The following is a 19,403-nucleotide window of genomic DNA, read 5'->3' as shown; positions in this document are numbered from 1 at the left end:
CCTGCCCAAGCTGGCCACTTGCATCTTCAAGTTCTTCTCATCAACCAAACATCCCCCATGGTTTACATCATGGTTACCAAAATTCTAATATTTTCTGGGGCCCCAGACAGCAATACTCTCGACTGGGGTACAAGCGGGCTGTTGTCGGAATTTCAAGACACCACTGCGCAGTTCGCCGGCCTGGTTACAGAGAGCGGATTGCATCCCACAACCTCATCAGCGCCAGAACTTGCAGCTTGGAGATCACTGTCCCTGGGCAAGGCAACCATCCCAACGCGGTTCTCGCAACAGTATGGCATAGGTGAGGACTATGGGCCAGGGAGTTCTGTTTTCAGCCCCAGCCCCGAATTTCTCACGACCGTGTCCCTGTCCTTCGACTCAGACGGCGATGGTGGCGAGCATAATTCCGTCCTCTCTCAGTTTTACGAGCATTCAATTGTCCTTCACGAAGAGTTGTCTTCCTCTCAGCTGATCTCTCAGTCGGCCGAACAATCCACATCGTTCCTTGACGACACCACCTCCTTCCAGAGCGGCAATGGTAGCCAGCCAGGGTCCATCAAAGGGCCAATACTGTTCCGTGGCAGCGACCTTGTTGGCGACCTCAGGACCATTCCGTCAGCGGCCTATCTCGTCAAGATTCAACCACAAACCATGACCTACAATCTAATCGTAGGCATCATCTCCATTTCACAGCCGCGGGCCGTCAAGACCAGTTGGGGTGCCACTAAATACCTAGTCGAGGTGCTTGTCGGAGACGAGACGAAGGCCGGCTTTGCTATAACCTTCTGGCTCCCATCAGACAACGTCGAAGAAAGCCCCCTTGCGGGTCTGCGGCCCCAGGATGTCGTCCTCGTCCAAAATGTGGCTTTCAACGTATTCAGACAGAAGGTCTATGGATCCAGTTTGCGAAAAGGTTGGACCAAGGTGCACCTGTTTTACCGAATGAAGCTGGATTCTCTCGACACCGGCGGATACTACAGCACATCCGACTTGTCGTCCGCAAGGAGCGCCCACCCACAGCTCGAAAAGACGCGGCGAGTCCGAGATTGGGTGCTTCACTTTGTGGGGCGGGGAGTCCACAACGGGGCCAAGCCGGACTCCAAACCACGCTGGGACAGGCCGCCGGCGGATGATACGCAGTTATGACCAACGGCTGGAAAATCCGTGTAGTCTACATAGGAGCTTCAGCCGGCCGTCGTCGTCGTGAGGTACAGTTTCGTCGAAGTGCCAAACGGACCCCACAAATCCCGGGAGATGCTCCGCCGCTCGGCTTCGGGGCTTCCTTGCCCGGATCCATATCTGGCTTGGCGACGCGGATGTGGCTGTGACAGCGCAACGCGTCATGACAGAAATTGCGACTACGCGGCATTCAGGGGAGAGCGGCCTCGCCGGAACCCGCGTAATAGCTATAACTTCTTCCCCTCTTTTTCCCGACATTTCAATGGGTAGCGGCTTTGGGAGCGCAGCGAGGACAAGACTCTCGGCACCACCCGGACCCCCCGGAGACAAGTTCGAAGAATGATGCGCGGAAGCCAAAGGAGGTCTCACAGGAAGTCCCGGAACGGGTGCCTTGAATGCAAGAAACGACATAGTTGGTGTACCCCTTCTCTTGGACCACCCCTTGGCTTATGTCTGACTGAAATTTCTCTGTAGTTAAAGTAGGTCTTTTCTTGGCATCATGTCGCCTTAGCAATCACCTAACCATGTAGTGCGACGAAACTCGCCCACACTGCATGAACTGCACGACGGTCGACCGGAAATGCCAGTACACTACTCCGTGGCGGACCGCTGAACGGTCGCCATCAGACCCATCTGCCAGCCCGCAAACCCCAGCGGGACCTGCTTCCACCCCGGCGCCATCGGTATCATTCCCGGGTCTGCAACCGTCCGCTCCGGTCGAGAATCCGCACTCGCGGGTTGACATGGTCCACATGCAGCTCCTGCACCATTATACTACCAATAACGACATTCATCCCCTTATCGATACCTGTATGAAGGATATCATCATAAACTTGGCCCTCCGGGAACCATACATCATGCATTCGGTCCTCGCCATTTCAGCTCACCACCTCAGCGTGCTTCGACCCGACCAGCAGTCCTTCTATCACAATCTAGCCATCCAACTCCAAACCCAGGCCCTCTCGATTTTCAACAGCATCGATATCGGCCTCTACGGTGATTCGGTCGAGAAGCGTGTGCCCGTCTTCATATTCTCGAGCGTGCTTGGGATCCACGCGCTGTGCGATACGCTGTCCCACCGAGATTCAGACGCCGATTCCGCCATATCTCGGTTTGTGGCATATGCAAACCTTCACCGCGGGATGCATACCGTCATGCACGGCTATTGGGATGAGCTCCGGAAGACCGAACTCCGAGCCATCTTTGACGAGCTGGTGCCCCAGTGGTTCCAGCTGACTAGCGAGGGGCAGGAGTGCGCTGATATCCGGGTGAGGCTCACATCATCCGTGAGCCTGGATTCGGAGGAGCGAGAAGAAGCGCTCCGCGCTGTCGAGCTCGTGCAGTGTGTATTCGATGCGAAGCCCAAGCTGGAAGACCGAGCTTATGTCCTCTGCTCTTGGGTATCAATGCTCGGCCCGTCATTTGTTCGGATGCTGGACACTCGCCGACCTGAGGCCCTAGCCATTCTTGCATACTACTTCCTGGCCATGTACCACTGCCGTGGGGTTTGGCTGATGGACGGTGCAGGCCAGCATTTTCTGCCTTTGATCGCCGAGCACTTTCGCGGCGGAGAGTGGTACGCCTGGGTAGAGATCCCATACCAGATGTTACAAAACGCTCTAGAGAAGGAGACATTAGACCGCCAAACCCAACCGGAAGCCGAGGGTTCATCTTCCAACCCCGGCCACTCGGAGACGGTGTGTTGACGCCGCGTGGCACCCTGTCACATGATCACCTTACGTCGTTAGCCGCCTTTTTTAGTCCCCGACCCTCGTGGCCGGCCCAGCAAGCTCCGAAGCGCAGCTAGCTCCCGCTTCCCATCGCGACATCAGAAACGATCGTGCATCGTCCCGTTCCAATGGCTCGGAACTTTGAGGTCACCCGGCCCCAAGAGGCTGACGCGCCCCGCATCGCCGAGATCCACCTTGCCGCCATGGACGCCAACCCCTTGCTGCATGCGCAGTTCCCCGCCCCCGAGAGCCTCAGGGCGCTCCGGAGTTTTCTGGAAGATTACGCCCTCGAGCAGCTGCGCAATGCTGCTAGTGGGTTCCTGGTCGCCCGGGATCCCGAGACGGGCGTGGTCGCGGGTTTTGCGAAGTGGGACTCACCGTCGCACCCGGAAGATGTCAAGTTGGAGAGGAGCGATTTGCGGGACTTAGAGGGATGTCGGCGCGAGTTCCTCGACGACTATGCGTCGCTGGCGGAGGAGGCCAAGAAGAGGTGCTTTGGCGAACAAGTTTGCTATTGTACGTGCTATCAACTTTCCCCGTTTTTACCGTCATTCCGGATCCAAGCATCACACCCGGCGGCCGTCTTGCTCCGAGCCAGGGGTCTCGATTTCGGCCCGGGCCGCTGCAGGCGCCGCTCCGATCTTTACCCCGTCCGGTCCGGCCCGGCTCTCCGGCCTCGCTGAATCCGAGGGCTAACAACAACCGGCTAGGCTTGAATTTCGTCTGCATCGACCCCGCCTATCAAGGTCAAGGTGCCGGCTCCCTACTCACCCGGAAGGTTCTCGGCTTGGCTGCGGCAGATGGACTGCCGGTGTACATCGAGAGCACCGGTGTTGCGGTGTCTATGTATCAGAGGCTCGGGTTTACAACCATTGACGGGTTCGAGATGAGGTTACCGCGGCCTGCATTTACCGCGCTGAGCGAGATATATAGGGAGGAATGCATGGTATGGTATCCTCCGCCGACGCAGGACGGCGGATCAGAGTAAAGACGGTGGTCGATCGTTTAGAGTGCCGAGACCGTCCGCCCCGCCTCGGGAGACGAAGGGGCCGGCAAATTTCATCAGCGCTCGGCTTTTTCGACCGTTATCGCTGCCGTGGCCTGGCGAGTGAGGACTGTTCCCGACCCGACGTCGGCGGTCGAGGTCTATCCGTCGGGTACAAATGAGATCGATTTGTGGAGAGATTCCACTGCGGGCACGTGTTGACGGGGGCAGGAGAACCCCAATAGGGCGACAACTCCCCTAATGTATGTATTCTGTACTTCGTACATATTTTCTGCACCGGATTTCGGGATCGACAGCACCTCTTATGTAGGGTCCTCCTTATCGTCGTGTTGTACACTCGTACCCCGGGTAGAGTTGCCAAATGGACTTGGGTGGGCGATTCAGCCGGCCGGCTCGAGCACCGACACCCGCTTTGTCCTCCCCATTCCCTGCATCCGCGGGGCCGGCTTGTTGGCTTCTTCTGCTGACCCTTTGGCCGATGTAGATTGGCGAAGTCGGACAAGTGATGCGCAGGTCGGCCGGCGGTGCCCCCGCGGCCCCGACCCCATCTCGTCAATATGATGATTGCCGTGTAACCCGAAACGCTCAACGTTGTGTGGTGTGGTGGTGGTGCAGGGTGCCACCCCGGAACTTGGGCTCGGCGGTGGCGGGGGTGGATTGAGCTTAACTTTCCAGGGGACCTGAGTGGTTGTGGAGAGGGGCGAGTGAGGGGTTCAAGGTTCCGCCTGGTCCTTGTCTCCTCCCGGTTCTTGCACCGGGGACGACAGGCGATCTCTGATCTGACGAGATCTGCTGCGAGAGAGAAGCACCACGAAACACACGACCATTTACCGATCACGCGCTTGGTGCGATCGCTTGTGGTAAGTTGTCATGTGTTTTCTGCAGCCACTTTGCTTCCAGCCCATCTTGCTTGGAGGCCGCCCTTTCCTTCCACACACACCACACGACACATACACACACACATTCAGAAACACACCACCATCAGCGGCTCCTGGTTGTGTCACCTTGACCCTCTGCCCGGCAGGCACCGAACCAAAACGAGCGGTCAGGCAAGCCACGCCCAGTAACAAGACAGCTGAGCTTGCAGCATGCAATTTGCTCGACACCCCACAGTTGCTGTGCTGTGCATTCTTCCCGTCTGTCCGACCCCTTGGTTTATGAGTGAGTGAGGCACGACGATAAAGATTCGGAGCGGAAGAGGCTAGGCTGAGGCGAGTCATTGGTCTCTGCCTCCGGGCCGTTTCATCGTTTCGTCGTTTCAAGGCCGTGTTTTCCGGTGTCGTGCATGGTACCCCGGGAGCCTCAGGCCCACTAACGCACTCACGAGCCGTCCTTGGGTTTCGCTCGAGAAAGGGCTCCGGGGAGTTTGTCGAGATTTGCGGTGGGATGGGGATGGGAATCTAGCTGGTTAGAGACAAAAAGAGCATGTGAGAAAGGAATGAGACAACCAGGCATTGACCTGATCTTTTGGGTTGCAACAGTCTTCTTCTTCCTGCGTCTGATGTATCCGATTTTGACTCGGCAAAGGGGAGCCATTACGTGACAAGTATTCCCAAACGGGCGGGAAACTGGCTGCCCAGGGCTCGTCTGCGCGTTTCTATTTGGTAATCAGCGCCCCATCCGCAGCGACGGTTCAACGACGGCGGGGGCTAATGCGGAGTGCTGTGGTGGTGGTGTGAGTGACTTGGAGGTGACTCCGGCGGTTGACGGAGGGGCCCTGGGGAGCAAGCACTTGGCGTCTAGATTTCGTGGTTATTTTGTGTGTGGAGAGGTGTCGGGTCGTTACTGCAACAGGCCCCTGGAAGGCAGTTGGCAAGTCCCTGCAGGTAGCATGCACGCTGCAACGTTATCTCGGGCCTTTGCCATTAGGAATTTCAACGTGAAATAAATCGAACATGATAAGGTGGCAGAGAGTCTGGGGTGTTATCGGGGTGCATATGTTTTCTGCATGCCTCTTCCGGCTTCATCTGCATCCACGACGAAGTGAGGACACGAAGAGACGGGCGACTGCCGTGTTCTCTGCGACGAGTCACCTCTGCGTCGGCAAGACGGGTGCGCTGAGCCCGTGAGAGGGGGGAATTGATCTACACGGAAGCGAAGCTGGCAAAAAAGCTGGCAGCGATCTTAGGCATCTTGGTTCTCTAGCTCTTTTTGTGGTGACAACGCGCCCTTGTTGTTTCGTCTGACCGCGGGGAGATTGACATCACCGGCTTGTTCGTCCGTTCTATCTTTCCCATCTCGGAGTCATACGCTCCTTTCTTCCCGCACTTACCGGTTTTTGGCGAAGCCAGGACCTTCCATCCTCTACTCTGGGTCCTTTGATCTATCTCTCTTATCGACTCGGGCTCCTTCCCGACTCGGTCGTTCACTCCTCCCCACTGAGCTCTCTCCACTTTCTCAACGGCAAGACCGACCAAACTTGAACTTGGACTCGAAAATGTTCTGAACGAAACCTTCCTGGGAACAACTCCCGCTATCCCCGAAATCAGACACGGGGTCGAACCATCAGCCGCCGTGTGCCTTTGCTACCTACCAATGCAAATGACGCGCCTAAGTCTGGCTTATCTTGTGCTCGTCTCCATCATTACATAGATCCGGGCCCCCAATTCGCCGGCGCCGTGGTCTCGGTCCGCATTTCTAATCTACGGCCCTGCATACCGCCGCTCCTGTTCGCCTATCGCTCCTCCTCCCAGCTTTGCGCCGCCACCAGGCCCGTCGTGTCCCCTCTTTATCTCCCGAGTCCACGACACCAGCCCCAGGCCCACGGCCAACGAACCAACCCCCCCCAAGCGGCACGACCGGGGCCTCCAGCAGGCCATCGAGATACCCACGATAAGGACTCTCCGGTTGCCGACTGGGCAGGGTACCGATACCGAACTGAGGCACCACACACGCCTCTGCTACCTTGACCAGGAGGGAAACGGGACGTGGGGAGACGCCTGGGCTCCTGGGGACTCCTCTGGGGTAACGTCCTGCACTGCGCCGGGGAGGAGCATCAGTCGAGGCTTATCTACGAACGAACCAAAAGCTCGGTTCCTATCAGGCCCAGACTTGCCCGCCGATCAGTTCACCTGCGGCTGCCGGTCAAGAACCCACAAGCGTGCCAGCATAGCACCCAGAACAAGATTTCGGGCTGTAGCATTCGTCTGTGCATACCGTCTCACCTTCTCGACGATCAGCGGTTACCTCGTTAGCCCTTCCACCAAGGGTATCTGAGCGCACCAGTCTCGCGGGTTTCTGTAGCCGGAAAACCTTGAATTTCAGGAAAGAGCCGCCCGGCCGGGGTAGCGGTATCTCCGTGCACCTCCATACGAGCCGGCCGCGAGACTCCGCGGCGTGCTGAGTTGCGTGTCCGTCAGGTTACATCCTCGGACATCCTGCTGAACTGCAGCCGTTTTCACGCTGCAAACTTGGGTAACCCCGGCTGCGAGCCGTCGCTCAGCCTTTACCTACACCATGTCTGCCCCTTGCGCCGTCCCCCGTACGGCTCCCATAGCCATTGCGCCAAAACCGCCGCGCTTCCCCCCAAGCCGCCAGAGCAGCATACACCTTGATTCATTCCGGAGCGGCTTCGACTCGCCCGACTCGGACTCTGTAAGCGGGTTCTCGGCACCCCCTTGTGAGGCCTGCCTGAACAGAAGGACAGATTGTGCCATGGGCGAAGATGAGGAGAGCTGTGTTGCGTGTCTGGTAGCGGGGACCGAGTGCTCGCTGATCGACAGCCCGGCTCCCCGGAAGCGCAAACTGAACGGGGACCTAGAAACCAGCAGTAGCAAGAGAAGGTGAGACGCACCCTCTTTAGCTACACCCCACGCTTATCTCCTCGCTGTCCTGGCTCCCCCCCTTGTTCTGTTTACCCCCGTGTCCGGTTCATGCATGCCCTTGGCTCGGCACACGACAAGAGTTATCTAACACCTGATTGGTCCATGTAGTTCACCCGGGCGGTCTGATATCAGGAGACGGCGGCATCAGCAGCACAGCTTCTCGTGCACCACGACTAGCAGCTCCCTGATTGAGGACATGGCCAACTTCGGCGGTCCGACATTGTTGAAGCGCACCCTCGGCCTCCAAGCAGACAGGTACAGCCAGTATATCGGGCCCACCACCGACTTTGAGCCCTCCCTTATCAACCTATCCCCCTTTGACCCGCACGATGAGAGCCTCCTCGCCCGGGGGACCCTCAGAAGGGTCAGCGATAATGATACGTTCTTGCTGTTGCCAGACAACAACACGCCGGGGTACGACCACATCTTCCATGACGTCGATGAGATCGAGAGCCTTGTGGCGCCCCATAGCCGCAAGCTAATAGATCTGTACTTCCGGGTCGTGCACCCGGCCTTTCCGGTCATCCAGAAAAATGTATTTCTCGAGAAGTATGAGCGCTCACCCCGCGAATTCTCGCCCCCTGTTCTTGCCGCTGTTTATATCCTGGCCATCAACTGGTGGGGCCATTCGGAGGAGCTGGCGAGTCTCCCTCGGCCCAATGTCAGCGAGCTCGAGAGGCTGGTGAGGACCACCCTCGCTGACGCCATGTACCGGCCGAAGCTGTCGACGATACAGGCTGGCCTCATCTTATCGCAGCGGCCCGAGGGGGATCAGTGGGCTCCGACAGCACAGCTCGTTGCGATCGGACAAGAGCTCGGCTTGCATCTCGATTGTAGCCACTGGAAAATCCCACCATGGGAGCGCGGGCTGCGGAAACGCCTGGCTTGGGCGTTGTATATGCAGGTGAGTTGAGTTGCCTTGCCCCAAACAGGACTTCTGCGAGTCTGACCACTATTCCAGGATAAATGGGGAGCTCTCGTCCACGGCCGGCCATCGCACATTTTTGCCCCCAACTGGGCAGTGCAGTCGCTCAATCCGAACGATTTCCCCGACGTCGAGTGGGACGAGAACGATGTGGAGGAGAGGATAGAAATCGAGCGTGGGCGGGTGCTCTTTGGGCAGATGGTGCAGCTCTCACAGATCCTCGCCGAGATCCTCGAGACCTTTTATACTCTGCAGGCCCTACATGCCACCGCCAACGCGGGTGCGCAAGCAACACAGCTCATTCTTTCCCTCGCCAAACCCATCCAGCTCAAGCTGAAGGAGTGGTACTCGGGCCTCCCGAGCGCTGTCCGCATGGATGCAAACTTCCAAAGTAGCCTCAACCAGCCCAACCGCCTCTCCAGCATAGGTTACCTTCACCTCGCCTACTTCGCCACCGAAATCACCCTCCACCGTCGCATTATCCGCTCGATGGACTGTGGCTCCGCAGCATCAGCCTCGACACCATCCTCCTCCGCTCCATCCCCGGCCGGCATCAACCTCCCCGGGACGGCAGGCGGAGTTGACCCCTATATCCAACACATATGCCGTAGCGCCGCCAAAGCTCGCCTCATCTCTGCCATGGACTTTGTCAACCGGTTGAACCCCTCCCACCTGCGCTCCTTTTGGTATTTTGCCTCCAAAACGAACTTCGCCCTCATTGGCACCTTTGGCTCTCTACTTTGGGCGACATCCCCCGGGAGGGAGGAAGGCGAGTGGTACCGCCGTAGGCTGGGCGAGTACCGCTGGACGCTGTCGGTCAGCTCCAAGCCGGGGGAGGGTAAGGGCTTGACGGAGTTTGCGATGGGCATGTTGGATATCTCGACCGGGTTGCTCAAGAAGTTGCCCGAGAAACCGTTACTGAGCCGGAGCGGGAGCGCCGTGGATTTTGATGCTGCTAGGAGACAGAGCATGCTGGCGCTTGGTGGGACGGGGACGGCAGGTGCTAGGGGAAGTGGTGGCGCGGGGGCCAGTGGGCTAAGCATGGGAATGGGCGGTGGTGGGTATGGGGGCAGGACTGGGAGTATGAGCGGGCTGGATAGCTACGGCGGAATGCATAGTGCCGAGGCAAGCGGCGTGCAGAGTCCGCTGAGCGAGGAGAGCGAGAGTGAAGTCGAAGAGGTGTATGGCAACTTTTCGGCGACGGCGGGAATGGCGGGGATGGCGGAGTAGAGGATTTCCCAGGACATCTTGTGGTTCGAATGGTGGTTTACGGCCGAAGTTTTGGAATTTAGGTTGGGAGGACTGCCAGAACAGAGGCTGGGTTGGATCTTGGTTCATAAAGCTCTATGTACCCAACCCATACCTTGGGGCTAGCGCGGAAGCGCTGTGGCCGCTGTGGCATTTGGGGGTGGAGGGGATGTTTGCGCTGCATGGCGTGCCGAGCACGCGATTTGCGCCGTAACCAGTAGGGCGCTGCCGCGCTGAGGCCGGGTGTTACCAGCTCGGGATGGCGTCATCTCGGTTGGCCTACCCGACTTTCACTCCCATGCCTCTGTCAAGGGGCGGGAAAAAAGGGCACACGATACCAATTGGCTTAGGTCAAGGTCGGTGTGTCGGCGGGTTGAGCTGCCAGCCAAATGGACGAAGGGGCAAGAAACAGGGCGCCTACCGGCTGTTTCGGGCACGACGAGGGATGGATGGATGGACAAATGATTTGATGTGATATGCCCTTTCTTTGTGTGCGGTTTTCGGGATGGATGCCTGGGACCTGATACCCGCCAGCTTATAGACGGTTTCCGGGTGTCTTTTTCTTGAAGAGGTGGGCGGCTAGCTTGTCATTTATCAGTGGGTTGGAGTTACTAGATGGAACTAAGGGTACAGATTGTTTACCATGGATGAATATAGATCGTATACCATTACGTTCTTGAATAGGGCAGTTCCTGTGCTGTGTCACTGTGTCTAATGGATGCGTCGGGCGAAGTCAGTCGTCTCAGACAGCAACCTGCTAGCGAAAGACGAAATTATCGGAAGTCATTAGACATTGTCATTATAAATATATAATTAACTAGCAAGGAGTAGGGTATCTATTTTCCCGACATCCACGAGGCTCCAAATAACAACGAATACCCCTCTCTCTTTTACGATCATGGCACAAGGCACTGCCCAAACCCACCAGTCTACTTTGAACCCTCGCCAACAACAACCGCCTCCTCATCTTTCCCCGCCTCTTCCGTCCCAGGTTCAGCCGCCTGCCGCTTCTGGATCTTCTTCCAGCTCAGCGCGCAAACGGCCACGAACGCGCCCGCGCCGCACCCGACGGTGATGAAGAACGAGTTGCGCAGCCCCTCCATGTAGGCGCCCAGCACGGCGCCCAGGCGGTCCGCGACGCCCAGGTCCGCGAGCACCTGCGGGATCTGCGACGCGCCGCTGTTGATGAGCACCTGCGCCGGCACCTCGGGCACGTCCCGCACGATCCCCGCCGTCAGCCCGTTCAGGAACACGGCCTGCGCCACCGCGATGAAGATGGACCCGCCCATCGACTGGAAGAATTGCACGCACGCGGTGGCTTGTGGGATCCACTCGTGCGACACGCTGTTTTGTACCACGAGGGCGCCGGTCTGGAAACCCATGCCGATGCCGAGGCCTGTGTGTGGGGGAGGGGGGGGTTAGTTGGGTGGGTATTGAAGGGGGGGGGGGGGGGGGGGGGGGGGATGGAGGAGGGGTGGTGGTGGTGCTTACCGGCGATGACTTGGTAGCCGAACCAGACGCGCAGAGGGCTGTCGACGGCGAAGGTCGTGATCATGCCGGCTCCGATGGTCAGGAGTGCCATGGACGGGATGATAAAGGGGTTGTAGTATCCCACGGCGGCGATCAAGCCGCCCCCGGCGATGGACATGATGACGACGGAGATCAGCAGCGGGAGGAGCTTGATTCCGGCCTGGACGGCAGAGTCGCCTTGGACGGCCTGGAAGTAGATGGCTATAAACGGGGCATGTACTGTTAGTCAAATGCTCTCATGCTAGGGGGGTTGCGCACCGGGCCACTTACACAAGTAGTAGACGAGCGGGAAGAAGGCGGCGCCAAAGAAGAAGGTGAAGAACATGGCGCAGAGGACGTCCCGGTTCTTGAACAGGCGCGGCGGCAGCGTGGCCTTGTCCCCCTTCCAGATCTGGATCCCGATGAAGATGATGGCCATCACCGCGAACCCGACGAACAAGCCGATGATGACGGAGCTATTCCACGCATACTCGGTCCCTCCCCACTGCAGCGCCAGCAACAGACACACAATCGACGGCACCAACATCGACATGCCCAGCAGATCCAGGCTCAGAATCCTCTGCACCACCGTCAGCCCCTCCTCGTTCAGCTTCTGCTCGATGTGCAGGAACGAAAAGATGGCCAGCATCGCCGCGCCCCCGATGGGCAGGTTGATGTAAAAGCACCACCGCCACGTCAGCCTATCGGTAAAGGCACCACCCAACAACGGACCAGCAACACTCGCAATCCCCCACATAGCTCCAACCAAGCCAAACGCAATCGGCCGCTTGCGCAGGGGGAGGGAATACGACATGATAACAATCCCCCCCGAAAACAACCCAGCCGTACCCATCCCCGCCACCGCCCTGCCCACAATAAACGCATTACTCGTCGGCGCAAGCGCACACACCAGACTGCCGATCTCAAAGACAGTCACAGCAGCCAGGTAGACCCACTTGACGCTGAACATGCGGTACAGCGAGCCGTAGCTGGGCTGCAGCGCCGTCGTGGTCAGCAGGTAGGCGGCGCCGTACCAGCCGATGTCCTTCACGGAGCCGAACTCGCCCGTGATGGCGCCCAGCGCGGGGGCGATGATGGTCTGGTCTAGCGCGACGAGGAACACGGCCATGCAGAGCGAGACGATGATCAGGATTAGCTTGATGCCGGTCGGGTAGACGACGGCGTCGACGCCGGCGGTGGCGGTGGTGAAGGGGTCGTCACCTTTTTTGGTGGTGGTGGTGATGTTGTTGTTGTTGTCGTCGTCGGGTTTGGGGGTGGTTGTGGTGGTTGTTGTTGGTGTGGAGGGGGAGGGTGCTGTCCCGGGATGGGTGGCCTTTTCGGCCTCTGTGTCGGTCATCATGGTGACTTTTGTCGAGCACCTCGGTTGTTGTCTCGGGAGAATTGAGACAGAGATGGGACGAGGAACGGACAGGCAGAAGACGCGATGTCAAAGAAAGAAAAGTCAAAGTGGCGCCTGAGGGCAAATGTTGAGACTAATTATGATGATGCATCTTGACGGGAAGGAAGATCAGCCAACACTCAGCTTGCCGAGACTTGCAGAGCCTTGCGTCGCCCAAACCCTTTGAGGTTAGTAACTATCGTGATGTTTCTCGCCGTCCCAATAAGAAAGACGACTGCACACCCAGCTTCGATGCAGACCGCTGGTTGGTGATGAGGTAGTGGGAACGGGGAGATGATCCACGGACCTCGGCCATCGTCACACCGAGTTACGAATCACTTCCCCCCGACAAGGTCTCGTCCCGTCCCGTTCATTTTGCGCACAGGCAGCAAGAGGACGAATCGAGAGAAGCGAATGCGCACACGTCCACCAAGCTGACAAAGAAAAGGCGTCGTTCTGTCGCTCACTGTCTCAGTTCCCTCAACACAAGAAGCCATTGGGCGGATCTCGATCCCGCCGTGCATCTGCCGGGGGCGGGCTTACCCGGACTAGGGAAAGATGCTTAGCTCGAAAGCTTAAACTGGGCTGAAAAAAAAGCTAAAAAGGGAAATGGATGTGCGGTTAAGGTCGGGGGTCGGCGGCGTCGTTCGCCGATGGTTTGCCAAGACAGGCATGTCTGACAGCTGTCAGGATGATTTGCAGCAGCTCGCACTCAGATAGGTCACGATTCTTTTATTTTGTACCGACATACACGAGGGACCTGGCTGAGAAACAAGAGGGTGCATCCGTAATTGGTATCTCTATATCGCTAGCTCACAACGAAACCCACCCCACCCAGTCAATAGTTAACAAAGCACACCATACGATGACAAATCTCCTCACTTGCGGTTCCGCGTCTTCTTCTGCGTCTGCGCCGTATCCTCCTCGACCTCGTCCTCCCCCTTCTTCAGGTCCTCCGTCAGCCCCCACGCCTCCTTGTCGTACCAGTCCTCCCCGTCCGACATGTCGCGGTTCGGCCCGGAGTGCGCCTCCGCCTTGGCCCACTGCCACACCGTCTGGCGGAGCCGGTCCGCCTTGAGCAGCCCCTCGTACAGCCGCTTGGTGCCCCGGCAGACCTCCTCCTGCTTCTGCACGTACAGCAGCAGCAGCCGCCGCACCTCCTCCGCCTCATGCTCGGGGAGGCCCAGGTCCCGGTCCGGCCGCGCCGCCGACGGGAGCCGGAAGAGCGGGTGGATGAAGAGCTCGTCGGCCGTCTCGGGGAGCGGAGACGCGGCGGGTAGGTCTGGCGGTGCGAGCAGGTTGTGTGTGCTTGGTCGTTCTTGATCCGCGCCGGCCGCCTCGGCCATTTCCACGTCCCCCGCTCTAGCCGCGCCCGGTTTGCCTAGGGAAGTGTCCCCGTCATCAGGGCCACCCTTGTTCTCGTCGTCGTGATTCGTGTGCCCGCTAGCTTGACCGTCCCTTACTGCGCTCTCCGTCGTTGCTGGCCCTTGGCTAAGTCCGTCTTTACCGTAAGTGTCTGTGTGCACGTCTGCGGATGGCTCCCCGCCATTTACCCTCTCGCCCGGTGCCCCGTCTTGCCCTGTGTTTCCGACCGAGCGCGCGGTGGCTCGCGTCTGGGCTGCATCCTGCGCCGTCCCTCGTAGCGCTGACTCTGTAAATGTGTTCTTAAAGATCCCGTTTGCGCCAGGAGCTGGGGCTTTTGTTGGGACGCGGCTGGCTGGGCGGTTGAAAAAGCTCACCGTGTCGCTAAACAGCACGGCATCGCGGTTGTCGGGGGCCGCCATGAGCCCGCAAGGTGCCCATGTGTTGTCGCCGACGAGCTTGGTAAGTAACGGCTTCGCTTTCCACAGCGCCTTGTTTTCCTTCTGCATCAGATTGCGACCTTGCTCAATCAGCTCGTCCAGCGATTTCGAAGTAAATGGCCGCGAGAAGGTCGGATGCGACGGCAGGTCGGTGACGGCGGTAAGGGGGGCAAGAATTTCTACGCAAGTCAGCGCCGAATGCTGGTATGGTGCGCGAGCATGTCATGGACGTACGCTCGAGCCGGATGGACGAGTAAGGGTTTTCTTCCAAGGCCGAGGCAATGGCCTCCTGAACCTGCTCCTCGTCATCGTCGCTGTCGATGTCGTAGCCGTCCTCGTCAATCAAGGGCGGGTTGCGGTTGATGATCGCCCGTTGGTACCCGGCATGTTCTGCAATCTACAACCTCGTCAGCCCCCCTCCAAACCTGACAACATGATCCTTGCGCACCTCCTTGTATGCGGCGGGTCCCATCGACGAGGCCAGCCGGCCTTCGTGGACAAATCTCGCTCTCTTCTTCAGCTTGTTGCCGCGGTTCGTAGTCTGGTCGATTGACGAGTCCGAGTCGGAGTCTGCAACAGACGCGGCAGTCAGAAGGCGAGCAGCAAAGGGTGCGGAGGCTGCGCGTGTGGCTAACCGTAGGCTTTGCGCTTCAACGTCCGCCTCAGCGTGAGGAGCGTGTCCATAATCATGGCTTGCTGTTGTGTCGACATCTTGACCGCAGTGTACTCTTGTGTTAGTGGGCGGTTCAGCGGCGCGGTTCAGTGGAGATAATCAAGTGGTTTCCGGCGTTTGCGACTCGATTCGCGCTCAGGAACGAACATGTGGAATGGATGGAACCGAGTTTCGAACGGCCGCTGCAAAAGGCGGGAAGCAGCGGCGCAAGACGGCACTAAGTGGGCAAGGCCAAACCTAGAAGTGGGTCCTACACAGTGGGATGGAGGTCCCTGTGGCCAAGGTTCCGAGTGAGCTCCAGGTCCAAGCTTCCTCCCACTTTAGTTACATACCGATGTCCCTACCTTGCATCATCATCCCACTTCCTCACATCCTCACCTCGTAACAGCGTCCCGCATTTCTCACTTTCACTTTGCGTCATCGCATATGCAGCAATTGGATTGAGGACGAACCCACGACCTCACAACATGTCGTGGCCGGGCGCAGATGAGTCGTCCGGTGACTCCGGGCAGGGAAACCAGTTCGATCGTCCAACTGACTTGGCCTCCATCGCTGTCGTCAAGAACGGCCGCTTGGCGGGATTCACAGAGGAACAGGCTGATCGGGCTCTGAAGTTGATGAGCGGCCCATTCGAGAGCCTTCCACAGCTACCCTTCTTTGCGTCCTGGTTCTCGTACACGCCACGATGGCAGAAAGCCCAAGTTGCGAGCGCTCTCATCGAAAACTCCCTCCTAATCGGCCGCCTGCTGAGCCCCGCCGAAGCCGATGCCTTCGCCTACCACCGCTCTAAGGTATGCTCGAGAGCCACCTATGGGACTCCCGCCGTCCTCCTCACCGCCGCCTACTATACCAACCAGGGTCGTTCGACCTTCCGCTTCCCCTTCTACACACCAAAGCCCGCTTCTTTTAACCCGATGTCTTTCCCGACCGCGTCCATGTCTCTTCTCAAGGGCCAGTCAGCCGTGCGGCTATGGCACGTCCTGCGTTTTGGTACCTACGCATTCATATCTCAGTACATCGTCAAGATAATCGTCTTCTCGTTTGTACAGGCAGGCTATCTAGCGGCCATTGCGGGCGATCCTAGGCTCAAGGCGGTGCGCGAGGAAATGACACCATCCAAAAAGGCGCGAGCGGAACGCTCAAGGCTTCCCCCGGCCGACGGCCCCGCAAACTCGGTGGCCGTGTCACCTTCGCCCGGTGTCACATCAACCGGTTTGGATTCGCCCGTACCGCAAACGCCAGGACGGCGGGGGTGGGCACCACAGACCCCGCAAAGCGTTCCGGAAAGTGTGTCGCAACAAGACGATGACTCGTACCTGTTCGACGATGCCTCGCCCGTGGCGCCATCCCAGAGAGAACGGCCTTCCGCTGGCTCTCCCCAATCACCCGGAGGGGGCTCTGCTTGGGACAGAATCAGACAGCAGGCAAAGTCAGAGGAGGGGCAAAGGTGGAATCCGCGGCAGCAGCAGAACAGGACGTCCGGAAGCCAACAAACCACGGACCAGTACACATATACCCCGGCCGAGCAGGAGAAGGCGTATGCGAAGGAGCAAGCCCAAAAAGAGTTCGACGCCATGCTAGAGAGGGAGCGGCATGGCACGGGTGATTCCGGTGGTCGCAAATGATTGCAAAGGCGACTGTGTGTGTACGATTACGCTCGGACGCTTCACGGAAATTTACCGCTTCGAAGCAGCACCGCATCAAAAATGAACCTTTGTTGTTTCGAACCGTATGGTCTCTCGCTTGTCTTGTCAGTCCTTCCCCTCCGGGATCCAATGCACAACCAATGAACAAGCAATTCCCTCCCGATCGCTTGGTCGAGCCTTACACCAGCGCGCCAGCCCACGGGGAACCGTGCATGTCTGGACATACGTCCGTCCGAGCGTCGATCCTTCCGGCGGAGCACGACGCCCTCCATATGTAGAACTCAATTGGCTCACCCAAGCCTCGCCTCGAGCTCGTCAGCACAATCTTCGCAGGGCAGCAGGGTTGCATCTCACGGTCAGAAAGTGGACCTCAGACCCCCTGCCCCCTGCGCGCTGAGAACTCCCGGCGGCGATGGATTTGACCATCACCTCCGCCCGGGGCGACGGTCGTGTGCGGAACGGCCCTCCTGCAACCCACCTCCGTGACCGCGTTCTTCTGGCGTGTGTTCGAATACCCGACGGCGCGAGGCTGGTCAAAAGCCTCCCCAGATCACAATGTCGGAATCTACAGCTCCTCCCCCGACACCCACGCGCACCCCGCTGGTCATCACCTCCTTCCCGACAATCCCGCTGACCACGACCTTCACCCGCGGCACCGACTGCGGCGGCATCTACACCCCATACCGCCCGGCCGTCTTCATCATCGACAACGAGCTCTCCTGCTTGCCGTCCAGCTTCTCCACCTCGGACTCGTCATTCTTCTACTCCCCGGGAATCGCCTGCCCGTCGGGCTACTGGACCGCATGCCACGACACGACGGGCGTGTCGTCCATCACGACCGTCACCTGCTGCCCGACCTACGCCGACATCTCGCTGACGTGCGCCCCCAGCCCGCTCTCGCTCACCGAGGCCTGGGAGAGCATCTTCTGCACCTGGGTCGCGCCCCGCTCGCCGGGCACCGTCATCACCGTGACCAAGTCGGCCGACGGCGGCCGCACCTCCACCGTCAATGCGGGCCTCACCTTCCCCGGCGGCCTGAACGCCTACGGCGTGAGGATGGTCTACCAGGCGAGCGATATGGAAACGGCCACCTCCTCCGCCGCCTCCTCCGACGGGTCCGGCGCGCCCGTGCCGACCACCTCTTCGACAGCAGACCCGACGGGCTCTTCCTCCCCCGGCGCGTCGGACGATCCCGACGTCGCAGATTCGAACTCCGGGCTCTCAGTGGGCGAGCAAGCGGCCATCGGCGTGGTGGTGCCCCTGGCGGTGATAGCGCTGCTGATCGGGCTGGCGCTCTGGTGGCGCAGGCGGAAGCGGCAGCAGCAACTGCCGTCAGCAGCGAAGGAGGCGCCGACTTATGATTACGCGTTAGCAGCCCCGGGCGCGTACCAGCCCGGGGCGGAACATGTCGCGCCGAAACCACCGGGGGAACAGCAACAACACTATTACTACGGTGGGCAGCCGCAGCCGCATGAGATGCCGACGGCTTGGACGCCCTCCGAGATGCCCAGCATGACGTCGGCCGCGGAGTTGCCGGGGCCGTCGCCGAATTATCATCCGGGGAACCCGAATTTTCCGGATAGCCCGAGCATTCCGAGGTGAAGGGGTGTTCAGATAGTGGGTTAGGGGGATGGTAATTTGTATTTTGGTAATGTGGTTGGGAGCGTTTCTGGTGTCGGTTGGTAAACATATCGCGTTGGGTGCGTTGGCTGATTTTCGGGGTTGTATCTACATCGGCGTACAACATCTACCTCTTACATTCTAGAGTATATATTGGCAACTGCCTTTCACTCTCTCTCAATGCTCTCAGTCCACGAAATCCCGCCGTCCCGCGCCGTCGAACTCCCATCTCGTAACAAGCATCATACTACGTACAACAGCCACATCCGTTGTCCCGCATGGTTTCCTTTCGATTTTATTCTTCCATCCACGCTATCCTACCACCCTAATTCCTTCATCTTGTCCAATTCATTCCATCCGACTAACTCATCAGCCTACTTCATCCGCCCCGATCACCACCCGAGTATGCCCACACAAAACTGCAGACAACCCAAAACACCCGGGCTCTACCCAAATACCCACCCTCTCCATCCGTAACGCAGGAAGGGGGGGGGGGGGCGGGCAGCAGACTCACCGTCACCTTCATGCCCGACCCGAATTCTTAAACCCCCCCCCCCCCCATCCGCCCCCCACTGAGGTCGAAATGCTGGTTAAGTTGTAGTCCGAGTTCAAGGGAACGATAAGAAGTGCTCTCTCGTGGTGGGGCGGCAAACAAACAAGTGAGCGTGATGATATGGGGTCGTGTGGTCGCGATGTGGTGGGCTAGGTCGGGTTGGGGGAGCAAGCACATCGACTCGGGGTGTCAGGCTCCCTTCCTCCTCTGGAACGGGATGGGAGTCCCTGTTAGTAAGATACTTCTTCACTGCTTCTGTACTGGGGCTGCGGGTGTTACCGAGGTTGTT

The 19,403-nt window shown here is 58.8% G+C and overlaps 7 protein-coding genes across 7 annotated transcripts; 5 read left to right on the top strand and 2 right to left on the bottom strand.

Moving 5' to 3' along the window:
• The first annotated feature begins 7 nt into the window (after nt 1–7).
• Nucleotides 8–1,332, top strand: B0H64DRAFT_235169 (uncharacterized protein). The gene has a single exon (XM_062799782.1). The coding sequence runs from the start codon at nt 58–60 to the stop codon at nt 1,144–1,146; it is 1,089 nt and encodes a 362-aa protein (XP_062656214.1). The 5' UTR covers nt 8–57; the 3' UTR covers nt 1,147–1,332.
• A 401-nt stretch (nt 1,333–1,733) lies between these two features.
• Nucleotides 1,734–3,897, top strand: B0H64DRAFT_329042 (uncharacterized protein; the record flags this gene model as incomplete). The annotated part of the gene is made up of 3 exons (XM_062800858.1): nt 1,734–2,765; nt 2,987–3,425; nt 3,620–3,897. The coding sequence occupies 3 exons, from the start codon at nt 1,734–1,736 to the stop codon at nt 3,895–3,897; spliced, it is 1,749 nt and encodes a 582-aa protein (XP_062656213.1).
• A 3,474-nt stretch (nt 3,898–7,371) lies between these two features.
• On the top strand, nt 7,372–9,894 carry B0H64DRAFT_328034 (fungal-specific transcription factor domain-containing protein; the record flags this gene model as incomplete). Its single annotated transcript, XM_062800816.1, has 3 exons — nt 7,372–7,697; nt 7,848–8,643; nt 8,701–9,894. The coding sequence occupies 3 exons, from the start codon at nt 7,372–7,374 to the stop codon at nt 9,892–9,894; spliced, it is 2,316 nt and encodes a 771-aa protein (XP_062656212.1).
• A 784-nt stretch (nt 9,895–10,678) lies between these two features.
• B0H64DRAFT_235137 (major facilitator superfamily domain-containing protein) lies at nt 10,679–12,896 on the bottom strand. The gene is made up of 3 exons (XM_062799781.1): nt 11,713–12,896; nt 11,404–11,643; nt 10,679–11,308 (listed from the first exon to the last, which is right to left on the bottom strand). The coding sequence occupies exons 1-3, from the start codon at nt 12,779–12,781 to the stop codon at nt 10,842–10,844; spliced, it is 1,776 nt and encodes a 591-aa protein (XP_062656211.1). The 5' UTR covers nt 12,782–12,896; the 3' UTR covers nt 10,679–10,841.
• Nucleotides 12,897–13,586: 690 nt separating this feature from the next.
• Nucleotides 13,587–15,472, bottom strand: B0H64DRAFT_347728 (RXT2-like protein). The gene is made up of 4 exons (XM_062801371.1): nt 15,258–15,472; nt 15,071–15,192; nt 14,857–15,019; nt 13,587–14,801 (listed from the first exon to the last, which is right to left on the bottom strand). The coding sequence occupies exons 1-4, from the start codon at nt 15,331–15,333 to the stop codon at nt 13,699–13,701; spliced, it is 1,464 nt and encodes a 487-aa protein (XP_062656210.1). The 5' UTR covers nt 15,334–15,472; the 3' UTR covers nt 13,587–13,698.
• Nucleotides 15,473–15,633: 161 nt separating this feature from the next.
• B0H64DRAFT_235115 (uncharacterized protein) lies at nt 15,634–16,941 on the top strand. Its single transcript, XM_062799779.1, has one exon. The coding sequence runs from the start codon at nt 15,763–15,765 to the stop codon at nt 16,918–16,920; it is 1,158 nt and encodes a 385-aa protein (XP_062656209.1). The 5' UTR covers nt 15,634–15,762; the 3' UTR covers nt 16,921–16,941.
• Nucleotides 16,942–17,355: 414 nt separating this feature from the next.
• Nucleotides 17,356–18,642, top strand: B0H64DRAFT_235117 (uncharacterized protein). The gene has a single exon (XM_062799780.1). It carries the CDS (start codon nt 17,497–17,499, stop codon nt 18,541–18,543), a length of 1,047 nt encoding a protein of 348 aa, XP_062656208.1. The 5' UTR covers nt 17,356–17,496; the 3' UTR covers nt 18,544–18,642.
• Nucleotides 18,643–19,403: the final 761 nt, after the last annotated feature.

This window comes from Chaetomium fimeti, assembly GCF_033439085.1.
Source record: "Chaetomium fimeti strain CBS 168.71 chromosome Unknown B0H64scaffold_7, whole genome shotgun sequence".
Classification (NCBI taxonomy): Eukaryota; Fungi; Ascomycota; class Sordariomycetes; order Sordariales; family Chaetomiaceae; genus Chaetomium; species Chaetomium fimeti.
Note: the sequence above shows the minus strand (reverse complement) of the source record. Positions and strands in the feature narration are given on the sequence as shown.

Coding starts and splice junctions, on each gene's coding strand:
- B0H64DRAFT_347728 (XM_062801371.1), bottom strand. CDS start 15,333: ATGTCGACACAACAGCAAGCCATGATTATGGACACGCTCCTCACGCTG. Junction 15,193..15,257: donor GTTGAAGCGCAAAGCCTACG/GTTAGCCACACG, acceptor CGTCTGTTGCAG/ACTCCGACTCGGACTCGTCA. Junction 15,020..15,070: donor GACCCGCCGCATACAAGGAG/GTGCGCAAGGAT, acceptor ACGAGGTTGTAG/ATTGCAGAACATGCCGGGTA.
- B0H64DRAFT_235169 (XM_062799782.1), top strand. CDS start 58: ATGGTTTACATCATGGTTACCAAAATTCTAATATTTTCTGGGGCCCCA.
- B0H64DRAFT_235137 (XM_062799781.1), bottom strand. CDS start 12,781: ATGATGACCGACACAGAGGCCGAAAAGGCCACCCATCCCGGGACAGCA. Junction 11,644..11,712: donor CCCGCTCGTCTACTACTTGT/GTAAGTGGCCCG, acceptor CCCCGTTTATAG/CCATCTACTTCCAGGCCGTC. Junction 11,309..11,403: donor CGGCTACCAAGTCATCGCCG/GTAAGCACCACC, acceptor CCCCACACACAG/GCCTCGGCATCGGCATGGGT.
- B0H64DRAFT_235117 (XM_062799780.1), top strand. CDS start 17,497: ATGTCGGAATCTACAGCTCCTCCCCCGACACCCACGCGCACCCCGCTG.
- B0H64DRAFT_235115 (XM_062799779.1), top strand. CDS start 15,763: ATGTCGTGGCCGGGCGCAGATGAGTCGTCCGGTGACTCCGGGCAGGGA.